This window comes from Emys orbicularis, chromosome 8 (assembly GCF_028017835.1).
Source record: "Emys orbicularis isolate rEmyOrb1 chromosome 8, rEmyOrb1.hap1, whole genome shotgun sequence".
NCBI lineage: Eukaryota > Metazoa > Chordata > Testudines > Emydidae > Emys > Emys orbicularis.
Window position 1 is genome coordinate 82,939,683 of NC_088690.1, and position 12,997 is coordinate 82,952,679.

General features: G+C 43.0%; 1 protein-coding gene across 1 annotated transcript in view; it reads right to left on the minus strand.

Moving 5' to 3' along the window:
* DOCK2 (dedicator of cytokinesis 2) overlaps positions 1-12,997 on the minus strand; it is a 500,992-nt gene that overhangs the window by 348,489 nt on the left and 139,506 nt on the right. Inside the window, exon 25 of the mRNA XM_065410088.1 lies at positions 12,446-12,552. Within this exon, the coding sequence (XP_065266160.1) occupies positions 12,446-12,552 (107 nt within the window). The remainder of the gene's footprint in view (positions 1-12,445; positions 12,553-12,997) is intronic.

Genomic DNA, 12,997 nt, shown 5'->3' on the forward strand with positions numbered 1-12,997 from the left:
GCAGGGGCTGTGGCTTCTGCTTTGGGGAATGAGGTCATTGCAGGACAGACAGGATTTAAATCCTGAAAGATCAGAGTCCATCATTAGGCGTGGTGGTTGGTGCGAAGCACCTCACCCTGATATATGGGAATAGTCTCGTTGTTGTTTTTTTTAATCCATCACTACTTCTTTCTTAATGTAAAGAAAATTCCAACTGTATATTGTGGTAAAGAAGACATGAATGAATTCTTCAAGAGGTCATTGAAAAGAAGGGTAGCAAATGCTAATGTGATAGTGGATCAGACACAACTGGTCCATCTTGATACTCAGATGGTAAGAGGGAACGAACTGAGGGATGGCTGCAGCTATTCTTTCCTTTATGCCCTCATGTGACAGCATGAGGTGGCACAGGGTGCATAAGCAACATTGATGGACTCTACCATTCAAAAGACTCATACTGCACACATAAGGTGCATGCACATCTACAATGGGATCCACACTGACACACACACACACACAAAATGGGGAAATTCTCCTTACTTTGACCCGCTCCAGAGTGAGAAAGCAAACTTTCAAGGTTAGAGGGTCTAAGCAGAGTAAGCTTGAATTCCAGTTGGATTTGAAAGATGTCCCTGAATGCTCTGTCTTACCAAAGATTGTCTGAAAATAAAAGATTTCTGCAAAAGCATTTTTTTATTTGTATTGCAAGTGTATCTCAGATCCCCAGTCATGGACCAAGACCCCATTGTTCTAGACACTCTACAAACACAGACCATAAAAAGATGGTCTCTGCCCCCAAAGCATTTACAATCCAAGTAAATAGTACAATCTAAAGTTGTGATTATAATGTGTTTCAGTGAGGAGAAAAATTATATGGAAAGTATTGGTGCATCTGCCTCTCCATAATAATAAATATTTCCCAGACAAATTTCAATAAAATGGAGTTAGGGCTGTAAATTCATGTCAGTATGTCCTCCAACAGCATGATGCACTACCTAAGCCTTATGCGGGAGATATTAGAGCTGCAATATATTGTGGATGCTGTGACTCCTGGAATTTATATTGAGAATCAAGTAGCTATCGGTCTCTCTGGTTTTGGGGAGATAGATGCAGAAGACTGCTTATTTGGATCTGTGGGAAAAGGAAGAGCATTTCTATTTACAGATTGATCAGCAAAGCCTTGGGGCCTGCATTGACAATCAAAGGCATTATGGCATAACCACAAGGTGGCACTGTATAAAGGGGTTGTTAGTGGAAAGGCAGAGTAGACACTGATATGTGGTCTCAGTTAAGATGGATTTGTGGAACCTGAAAGCATTCATAGACTTAAAAATTTGTTTTAAATTTTAACCACACTTGAGAATCTCCATGAAGAGTCCTACAGTCAAGAGAACTCAGATCCAGTGTGATGGTTCAGTTCCATTTGTAGTCTCCCCTTATTACAAATTGCTCTAGTGTTTCTTCAGAGCTACGTGTGCCTGTTGCAATACATATTTTAGAGCAGCGGAATAAGCTTAGGTGTAAGACCAGAAGGAAGGAAGGACAGAAATAAGAGACACTGGGCAGTTCAGTTTAACCCATTTGAAAACTTAACAAAATGAGTGCAATGCACTTGCTTACTTAGTCAAACTCAGCTTGCTCCCGAGGACCTGTCAAAGTCTTTCTACCAGAACATTTCAGCAGACAAAAATCAAAGATACATAGCAAAATAAATCTAAAACCCTGTAGCCTTCCCTAGAACATACAAAGGCACTGCCCACAGGACAGATGAACAATGCACATTTGGAGCAAACAGGCTGAGCTGATTCTGAAATAGGACTAACTCACCATCCTGGAGTGCCTCCTTAAGCCAAGACCCAGCCCCTCTGCCTCCCTTACCTCCTACAGACTTCAGAGATCTGTGCAGTGATGTGCCAGTCTGGCCAGGTCACACCAAGAGTCCCGTACCTTCTGGAATAACAATGGCCTCATTCAAAGCTCAAAAGGAACAAAAACTCTTCCACCTTTCCTGGGATCAATCCTCTGCAGACTCTTCACTCCTCTTACAGACTCTGCAGAATTCTTCCTCACTCTGTTAAAGAGCTTTCTCCTGGAGGTCTGGCTCCTCCTGAGCTTCTGACCCTCAGGACTTCTTCCGTGGGATCCCTTCTCCCAAGTCTGCTGTAGGGGTCTCCTTATCCCCAAGCTACCTGCTCCCTTCAGGAACTGTCCCAGGGTTCAAGCTCCTTCCAGCAGGCTCCTCTGTAGTTCCCTTCTCAGGGAAAGGAAACTTCCCCACGACCTCTCTCCCAGATCTCTTCTCTGTATTTCCCATTTTATCACTATCTTTGCTGCCTGCTGTTCCTCACAACACACAGCTGTTCTCTCCAGGCACAAGGCTGTTTGTTTTTTAACTGCAGCTGTTCTGAACAATTTTCTCCAAGAGTCTATGGCATAACATGGTACTGTGTGAAAGTAATGCAAGATACTCAGGTAACAAGACTGTTGTATTAAAGTTTTCCATATAAAGATGGAATCCAAAACCCAGGAGAAGCAAGTCCAAAAACCACCATTAGACGATTAAAACATGGAGTTACAGTTCAGGCATAAATATATAGTTAGTATGACTCTCATAACTATCTTATCGGTATATCATGTTTACTGGCATATACTTCTAAAAGTAATTGTACATTCAAATATCAAGAGGGACATGCCTACAGAAAGGATTTGGCCGGCAATATTGGCCTCAAGTGGGCTATGGTAAGCAAAGGAATGATGCTCTGTCAGCTTTTCCTAATTCTACATGTGGAAGGTGGTCTAAAAAGGAAGAGCCATTATGGATTGTTCTCTGAAAACATCTGCTCCATATGCAGCACTCGTCAAAAAAGCTATCAATATTAGGAACCATTAGGAAAGGGATAGATACGATAGAAAATATGATGCCACTATATAAATCCATGGTAAACCCACACGATGAATATTGAGTGCAGTTCTGATCTTAAAAAAAAGATATTAGTATTGTAAAAAGTATAGAGAAGGGCAACAAAATGATTAGGGGTATGGAACAGCTTCCATATGTGGAAAGATTAAAAAGACTGGGACTGTTCAGCTTGGAAAAGGCATGACTAAGGAGGAATGTGATAGAGGTCTATAAAAATCAATGATATGGAGAAAACAAATAGGGAAGTGTTATTTACCCCTTCACATAACACAAGAACCAGGGGTCACCCAATGAAATTAATAGGCAATAGGTTTAAAACAAACATGAGGAAGTACTTCACACAATGCAGACAACCTGTGGAACTTGTCGCCAGGGGATGTTATGAAGTTCAGAAGTATAACTAGGCTCAAAAAAGAATGAGAGAAGAGGTCCATCAATGGCTATTATCAAAGAGGGTCAGGGATGCAACCTCAACCCTCCATAGATTGCCCAGCCTCTCCAACAATTCATGATGGCAGGGTGCAATATGAAGTAAGCCCCCCTATATAAATTATTAGTTTTTCAACTGAACTTTTCTTTAAAAATAGGTAGCAGCTTTATGTTCTTCTCACAGCTGTGATACAACAGACCTTTTATTGATACCTTTGTCTAGTTTATCATGCACAACAACACTCACAAGTTGAAGCAAGAGGAAATGTTTATGAATGTGCAATTTTTCTGTAAGACAAACAATGTCATCAGGAATCAAATGCTAACAAGACTGTGAGCCACTCAATATTTGTCTGAGGGTAGGATGACCAGATAGCAAGTGTGAAAAATCAGGACAGGAAGTCGGGGGTAATAGGTACCTATATAAGAAAAGGCCCCAAAAAATCATGACTGTCCCTATAAAATCAGGACATCTGGTCACCCTATCTGAGGGGGAAATCCAAAGAGTTTTTGTGGCCTATAAACTTTAATACAAATATGAAGCTGGAGATTTTATCTAGCACTTTGAAAAGGTGGAGATTGTCTAACACAAATCTACTCTGTCCCCTGACCCGCCGAGAGGGGCAGTGATTTGTCTTTTTTAAAAGGGATCAACAGCCAATAATTGTGCAACTTTTGCTGTGTTGTCTGTTTCCATAAAGTTTAGTTTCCTTGTCTGCAGTCTTACTTAATAAAGATTTTTCCACCAGTAAAAAGATTTAGAAGCCTTTTTTTGAGCCAGAAGGAAGAAACAAAACCAAGTCAGCTTCTTGGGTTAAGACCCCCAAAAGCCATACATCTTATCAGGTGAATCAAAAGAATCCTTTGCTATTTTACAAAGAAAATTAGATATTAACCAACAAAAAATGTATTCAAACAGTTAAAGTGGTAAATAGAAATACCAGTATGTGGTCAACAAAAACCTTTATCAGTAACACTGGGAAATGGGGAACCAGTGAAGTTTAGATTTTTCCAAGCAAAGTACTGACTTGTCTTGCCTAACTGCAGAATTCTCTTGCTGGTGTTATAATTAGCGTGGGCTCTGACAGCACAGGTTCACTACTCACATTAAACAGGACTGTCAGTTAGGAGCAGCATGGGAAAGAGCTCAGCTAATGTTTACATTATGGCAATTCTACACACAACCTTTTAGCCAAAAAACAGCACGTGTACTTCCCCACAGTAAGATTTTTCTTTTATTTTCTTTGTAAGGTGAAAGCTATTTTCTTCTTATCTAGGGAAAGAATATTTTGAGCACTAAGTTTGCTACATTTGTGGGGTGCTCCACTCAAAGAACCAGTGCTTTGCTTTGAGGATATAACTATTTAAGTAATATAATTTATTACCATAATTACAACCAATTTTCATTTATAAAACTCATGTTAATATGTGCTTTTAGTTCATATCAATTTTCCTGCACAGAAAATGTATAGTTATGTAAATTATTCCCTCCATTTTAAAACAAAAAAATCTATGGGTAACCTCTAATACAATATCAGATGGGAAACTAGATTTCCTCCGACGCTGATGTTCCCTAAAGCACCGCTATCGCTTCTGCATCACACTGTCCAGCATTGACAAAAATAACAAGCTGGAAAATGTGTTTGCATCAGCTGTGCAACAAAAGCAGTACTGCTTTAAGAAGGGTCTTCATGTTGATGCTCTCAGAAGAGCTGTCTTGTCCGTGAGGAAAATGTAATTTTAGGTACTGGTGTAGTGCAGATTATGGTGAGGGAAAGGTAACTGTCTGAAGATTTGCATGACCTGGAGAATTCCAAGGATCAAGATATCCTAAGCAATTTTTCAAGGACTGCACTGATTGGGATTATAGGACTCACATAAAAATAAAATAACGGAAAGCTACCAATGCACTGCAAGGATGCCAAAATGAAGAATGGTGGTAAAAATAGTCACAGTAGTTTTTCCCTGCCAAAAAAGAAAATTATTCCCCAAGGTTGAAGGAACAGAAATGATATGAAGCCTATAGGCTGTTTTCTTAGTGCTTGTACAGGTATTGTAAAAGAAGTGATTATAAACTGATGTGACATGCAAAGGGCCCAAAACACTTAATGAAGTTCAAACATCTGCCAGATAAGGGGTTTTTGTTATACATAATGAGCATCTCTCCAGACTATTAGAAAGCATGTAAAAGAAACTAAATAAATAAAGAGTTAAAGAAGAGTTCTACTATAAAATTTGTTTTGACAATAAAAAGGCAGAAAACTATGCCTTGCATAGAAGTGTGCTGTTCACTGACAGCAGTTTTCAGAAGGCCTTTTGAAGAATTAAAGAGCCCTTGTTACCTACCCACTATTGACATGCAGTCACCTCTGGAGTACATGGGGGCAGCCATTACAAACCCTGAGACAACAGGTCAAGGTTGAGGTGTTAGCTAACATGATCTTAATCATGGCTTTGCACCTAGTTTAGGCATTGTTTTTACTCCTTTAAAAATGTGTTAGCTGGTTGTGATTAACCCAAGGGTTGACCAAGACCAACTAATACATTTTAAAGGAGTAATAACAATACCTACGCTGGGTGCAAAGCCATGATTAAAATCATGTTAGCAAACACATTTTCAGCTATTTTCCTAATCAAGAAAAGGCCAAAGGTGTCAGCATTACACAGTTTTATGACAAGAGCACCACCTCCAGAGACAACATATTTGGAACTTATACTGTGTGATGAAGAAAAATATCAAAGCGGCTGCAATAGTTAAAAGGAATTTATTCAAATGACACTAACAAATGAAACTCAGAGTACTTAAAAAAATTACAGTACTTGCTTATGCAGTGTATGCAGTGTTCAGATTAACATATCCAAAAATAACTTAGACTGAGGTTTGATTAAATTTTCTATGTGCATTTCTACAAGAGCACATGCTCTTTCTGTACCGTATTTTATTTTTGTGAGCCTAATATCAACATCTTTGAATCTTTAATACAATTAGCAAAGCACTGACTTTGAAATCACGTCAGTGCTCATTATTCCTCACATCTCCAAATGCTTACGCTTTATAGAAACATATTGACTAATCCAGATTTTCAGAAGTTTGCAAAAGAAATGCTATTCCAGTCAAAGACTATGAAGGCCCATAGGTATCAAAGTAAGCATGTTATCCTGACTTGTACAGGCTGTTATGAACATAAGGGGCTACACATTGAAACAGTGGGCAGAGCCTGTGCAAAGATTCATGCAAAAACCCCAGCCATATTTGTGTGCACTATTATCTCAGTTGCGTATACAACGACTAAATTATGGGTCTCCCTACCTGGGCACTATAGAGGTGGAAATAAGACGCAGCAAGTTCTTTTGAACACCGGGCACACCTGCACAAAAGCATTCAAGGAGCACTATGTGAGAGACTGGCAAATGAGGGCTGCATCACTGAATGACGCAGAGTAGCCACACATATGAATTAAACTAAAGCAGGGGTGGGCAAACTTTTTGGCCCGAGGGCCACATCTAGGTATGGAAATTATATGGTGGGTCATGAATGCTCACGAAATTGGAGTTGGGCTGCAGGAGGGGGTGAGGGCTCTGGGGTGGGGCCAGAAATGAGGAGTTCAGGGTGAGGGAGGGGGCTCTAGGCTGGGATAAGGATTGCAGTTTGGGGGGACTGGTGTGAGGGTTCCAGCTGGAGGTGCAGGCTCTGGGGTGGGGCTGGGGATGAGAGGTTTGGGGTGTAGGATGGCAGTCCAGGCTGGGACCGAGGGGTTTGGAGTGTGGGAGGGGGCTCCGGGATGGGGCAGGGGATTGGGGCACGGGGATGTGTGTGTGTGTGTGTGTGTGTGTGTGTGTGTGTGTGTGTGTGTGTGTGTGTGTGTGTGTGTGTGTGTGTGTGTGTGTGTGTGTGAGGGCTCCGGCTGGGGGTGCAGGCTCTGGAGAGGGGCTGGGATGAGGGGTTTAGGTGCAGGATGGTGCTCCGGGCTGGGATCGAGGGGTTCAGAGGGTGGGAGGGGGCTCAGGGGTGCAGCTCTTACCTCAAGCAGCTCCTGGAAGTAGCAGCATGTCCCCCCTCCGGCTCCTACACGGAGGCGCGGCCAGGCAGCTCTGTGCACTGCCCTGTCCGCAGGCACCGCCCCTGCAGCTCCCATTGGCAGCAGTTCCCGCCCAATGGGAGCTGTGGGGGCGGCGCTTGGGGCAGGGAGTGCATGCAGAGCCCCCGGGCTGCCCCACACGTAGGATCCAGAGGGGGGACATGCCGCTGCTTCCAGGAGCTGCACAGAGCTGCAGCACGCACGTGCGGAGAGTCCCTGACACCGCTCCCCGGTGGGAGCTCAAGGGCCAGATTAAATCGGCAGGTGGGCCGGATGTGGCCTGCGGGCCGTAGTTTGCCCACTCCTGAACTGAAGTCAGCTAAGGCCACTTCACTTCTGAATTAGAGCATCCACACAAGAGTTTAAAGCTCCTTAACTAGTGCACTTTAAACTCACACCTTTGGTTCACTCAGCTTAACTTTCCTGAGTGTTCCTGCATAGATATGCCCTTAATGACCATCCAAATGCTATCATCACCAGCCCATATGGAGTTATTCAGACAAGAATCTTTATGATTAATGCTTTTTATGCGGAATTTTGTATAAAAGTGTTTGGATAAATAATTCATAACTAGTAGTTCATTACTACTTTTGCCATAGCATTATTATATGAACACTGTTTTGAGTGATACCAACAATATTAATTTAGAAAAGAAATGGCAACTGAGGTTATAAACAACAAACATCCTCTCTCCATGGTTAAACTTTATTTATTCATTTCACCAGCCTCAAGCATCAAAGCTTCTGCTTGAGCACTGTGTCAGAGCTCATTTTAGCAATGTCAAAACACTTTGTCTCTCATAGAAACAGCACCACCAACATAGCACTGAGAAAGAGGACTGTGTGCTCAAGATGACTGACTGAATTGGCTACATACACTTGATGGGTGACTATAACAGCTGGCTTTGATTTCACCATTCTGGGAAGCTTAAATTGAGTTTTAAATTTGTTTGTTTGTTTGTTTGTTTTAAATTAAGCATTGCAGATGACAGTCAGTTTGTTTTTAACATGTAGAACCTACACAAAACTACCAAGAGTCACATTAATGTTACTACAGGGATAACTTTGTTGGCAGGGGAAGGAGAGGAGGTCATCTGAGGTTGTTGTGCCCCAAGCAAATTCCCTGTAACACACCTGGGAGCGAAGATGCACTGATTGGCAGCCCTTACATCATGTGCTTAAGAGCAGCAGTCCACTCTCCCATCCAAACAGCCACAGAAGAGGAGTATAGAAAGTAAGGCCATGGCTACACCTAGGTCACATACTGTCTAGAATGATGTACAGTGCTGGATGCTCCTTAACCCTTTTACTCCTGGCGCATACTCAATCAAGTGCCCTTCTTTGAATGAGTATGAGGGGTTGCTATAACAGACCCAAAAGAAGGTTGATATACCTAGGTCCCATAGGAATCCTCCCAATACAGAGGAGTTAAATGCCTCGTGCCCCTTTAAAAGATTATTTTAAGAGAGTCAGTTAGCTACTCTCCTCCCACGGTAGGTTTGAAGTACTTGGATTGATTCTCTGGCTCTGAATATGCTGGAATAGAATGATGGAGAGCTCTGTTTATCCAGCAAAGGAAATATTTGGCTGGAGACTCTAATGGAACTTAGCTAAAAGCATAAAGATTAGGCAGAAAACAGATTGAACCAATACCGTCAGTAAAATCAGAATTAGATTTAGGCTGCTGCTGCTTGAAATCTCTGGATGTTCTCACAGTTGGCAACACCTGGTGTTGCCGGGAGATGAGGAGGAATTCAGATCTTCACAGCCTGATGTGCTGTACCACTTGCTGGTATCTCACACCTATATGCTCAGTTCAGTTGCGCACAGATATTGAATATACTTACACTGAGTAATTTCTTGGAGTTAGCCCAGCACTGTCCACTTACTGCTTGTCAGTAACATTACTTGTTCCTTCCCACACAAGCATTTTTATCCCAACACTTTCTATTTGGCTTTGTAATTTGTGACTTACCAGTTATAATGCAACCAACTGGAAATATGATGAAGAGACTTTCACATTCTTTGCAGCCTCCTACAAGTACCTCTCTGTACAACCTCTCTAGCCAAGAGAGTTTTTGTTTCTAGCAAATTGTCTGTAACTACTCCGACTTCTTAAATCGCTCTAGACATATTTACTGCAGTTCAATTATGTACACAAAACTTTGATTGTAGATTAGATGCTGTTTCACTTAGATTTAATAGCTTGAAACAAGGTGCTAATTTGGTTAATATGCAAGGTTTTAATGATAAGCTAGTAGTCAAAAATCAAAGGCTAAGTGCATGAAATCACTAACAAGAGTACTGATTAAAGACCGCATAATATTGCATAGAAAACTTGAAAATTTTGCATGTTATACAATACTTCATGACTGCTAACTTGGTTAAACAGTCCTCAATGTCCTGAAAACACAATGGACTTTAGATGAAGTATCTTGTTACTATTTTAGCTAACAATCTAAGTCTCGCCCTCAACAGCATGCCCCCTATAGAAGCTCTATGACAGTGCTGCATTTCCATCTGTCCATAGTGCTTAAGTCTGTGCCTATGACTATTCTGGGAACATTGTACAATGCGATGAGCAAAAGCATTCCACTCTGGCATACTCCTCTACACCACCATACGGAGTCACTGTTGTTATTGTCAAGTTCCCAGGATCATGACAGATTTGTTTTATAAATTGTCACAAGTGGAAATGCTGAGCAACTAGCAAACCATTGGTGCAGACTAGGTGCCCTTTCCAAGTTACTGAGGCTTGCTCAGCTCCAATATGAAGCCAAGAGAGCAACAAGCTCAGCTATTCCTACAAAGGCCGGAATAGAGCCTTATTTGTTATTCGTAGTGAGGCACAGTTCTTGGCACTGAGGTTAATGAAGCCAGTCAATTAGGCCTGATGTACAATACTTTTTTGGGCAAAAAGTTCCCACCTGTGGTAGCAACAGTGGGAGTGCTAGCACTGACAAGGCTGTTGTGAGCACTGACATTTTTAACGCTGTCATTTACACCTGCTTGGAGCAGAGATACATGACACAGTGTTAAAAGCCACTGAGCCTTGCCTGCATGGTAGCTTCCTCCTTGTGGAGGAGCTACACAGTGGGTGAACTAAAGATGCTAAATTTGCTAGTGTAGCAAAGTCAAAGAATATCTTTCCCTTTAACGAAGGCAACAAAGAACGTACAGCAGTGACTTAACCTCAATTTCACTGAAGACTCAAATAGACTAATTAAAAGAAGATTTATTCAGGAGAGAGAAAAAAACCCAGATAAAAACACCTGGGACAACCCATCAATAGTTTTATACTCAGGAAAAAATTAAACTTAGTTGCTGCAGGTAATCAAAGTGAATATTTCACATATCTGGTTATTTTTCCCCTCGCCCCTCACATGTGGCAGGCCCACATGTCAGAAGCACAGTCTATTAGAAGTGTTCTCCCCACTTTTTTCCAACCCTATGGTGTTATCAATGCTGTCATAACACTGTTATCCTTCTCAAATACCTCCTTTTAAAGGGACATGACCTGGTTTCTCCATTCATGTGATTATTGGTCTTGCTAGGGTTGCCAACTTTCCGATTGCAGAAAACTGAACACCCTTGCCCTGCCCTCTGCCCCACCCCTGCCTTGCCCCTTCTCCGAGGCCCATCCCCCACTCACTCCATTCCCCCCTTCCTCTGTCGCTCACTTTCCCACACCCTTGCTCACTCGCTCATTTTCACCGGGTTGGGCAGGGGGTTGGGGTGCGGGAGGAGGTGAGGGCTCTGGGCTGTGGGTGTGGGCTCTGGGGTGGGGCCACAAGTGAGGGGATTCAGAGTGCGGGGGGGTCTCCAGGTTGGGGTAGGAGGTCAGGGCACAGGGGGTAGGGCTCCGGCTGGGGGTGAGGGCTCTGGTGTGGGGCTGGTGATGACGGGTTTGGTGTGCAGGAGGGGGCTCCGGGCTGGGGCCAAGGGGTTTGGAGTGTGGGAGGGATGCGGGCTCTGGGAGGGAGTTGGGGTGCAGGAGAGGGTGCGGGGTTCAGGCTCTGGGAGGGGCTCAGGGCTGGGGCAGGGAGTTGGAGTGAGGGAGGGGGTTAGGGTGCAGGCTCAGGGAGGGAGTTTGGGTGCAGGAGGGGGCTCAGGGCTGGAGCAGAGGGTTGGGGTGCGGGGGGGGGAAGGGGTGAGGGTGGCGCTTACCTCAGGTGACTCCTACAAGCAGCCAGTATGTCCCTCTGGCTCCTTGGCGGAGATGCAGCCAGGCAGCTCTGCATGCCGGCTCCGTCCAAGGGGTCACCCCCACAGCTCCCATTGACCAAAGTTCCCAGCCAATGGGAACTGCAGAGCTGGCACTTAGGGCGGGGGGAGCATGCGGAGCCCCCGGCCACCCCTCTGCCTAGGAGCCAGACATGCCACCATTTCCGGAAGCCACGCGGAGCCAAGGCAGGCAAGGAGCCTGCCTTAGCCCGACTGCGCCACCAACTGGATTTTTAATGGCCCGGTCAGCAGTGCTGACCAGTTGAAAACCCGATGCCTGGCAACCGTAGGTTTTGCTCTCGTTTCCTCTCTCCTCCCCTCCCCTTGGCCTCCCACCCCCAAAAGATTGACCTCTGTAATCCCTGTATTGGACAAACATTTGGGGCAAATTTTTCAAAAGCATCTAACTGATTTAGGAGCCTAAGTCCCATTTGCAGAAGTGATTTAAGAATTTTTTTAAAATGTTACCTCTAAATGTTCTTATATTTCTGTACATCTTAAAAAATGGATTTGATGGTAGCCACAACAGGTTTCTCAAGCTTCAAATTTTACCACTAAAATAAGCACTCACAAACAACCCTTCCCAGGTCTAGCTAAGTCTTCGTTCTGGTCTAATGACCATGCCTTTGCAAACTAATTGTCTTGGCCAGAAGGATCAACCAGAAGCCACCTCAATCTGCTTTTACAGATAGAGGACTTACATAATTCTTATCATTCAATCTACTCTACATCAGATAAAATTATGGAGAGATTAAAAACCGCTGTGTCAATCTCAAACACATTTACTTTAAAATCTGAAGGCAATTTGGATTTACCTTGTTTTTTAAAGAGGTTGCTGCGTACTATTTCATTCATGGACTGCACTTTTTGCTTCTGTAGTTTTACTGGTGGGATGCAAGTGTAAAACTCATACAGTAGTTGGCTGCAGATAAGGGGAAATATCACAAATACATTTTAGATTAATTTCTTATGCTAATATGACAGATAGCAAGAGCAGTAACTACTAAAATACCTCTAATGCTTAACAAATATATTCAATACATTTCCTTGTATTTTGTTGTGTATTAAGACTGCTATCAGGGGAGAAAGACCAACTGTTAAGAGGGAAAAACTAAGTGTTAGGCATTTTTGCCCAAAGATTAACACTTGACATTTTTGCCCATTGCGCATGTGCAATACAATGCAGGTTTTGGCCAACAAATCTTCTGTCATCTATCAGGAAGACATCTATTGTCAGCCAGCCAGAGTCGTGGCCTTTTTGGTAGTGCCACTTATTCTCCAAAAGTGCATTGCATTACTTGCTAATTCCACTCACTGAACAAATGTTTGAAAAGTAGGCCTAGATGTTAAACTGTATTATAGTACAC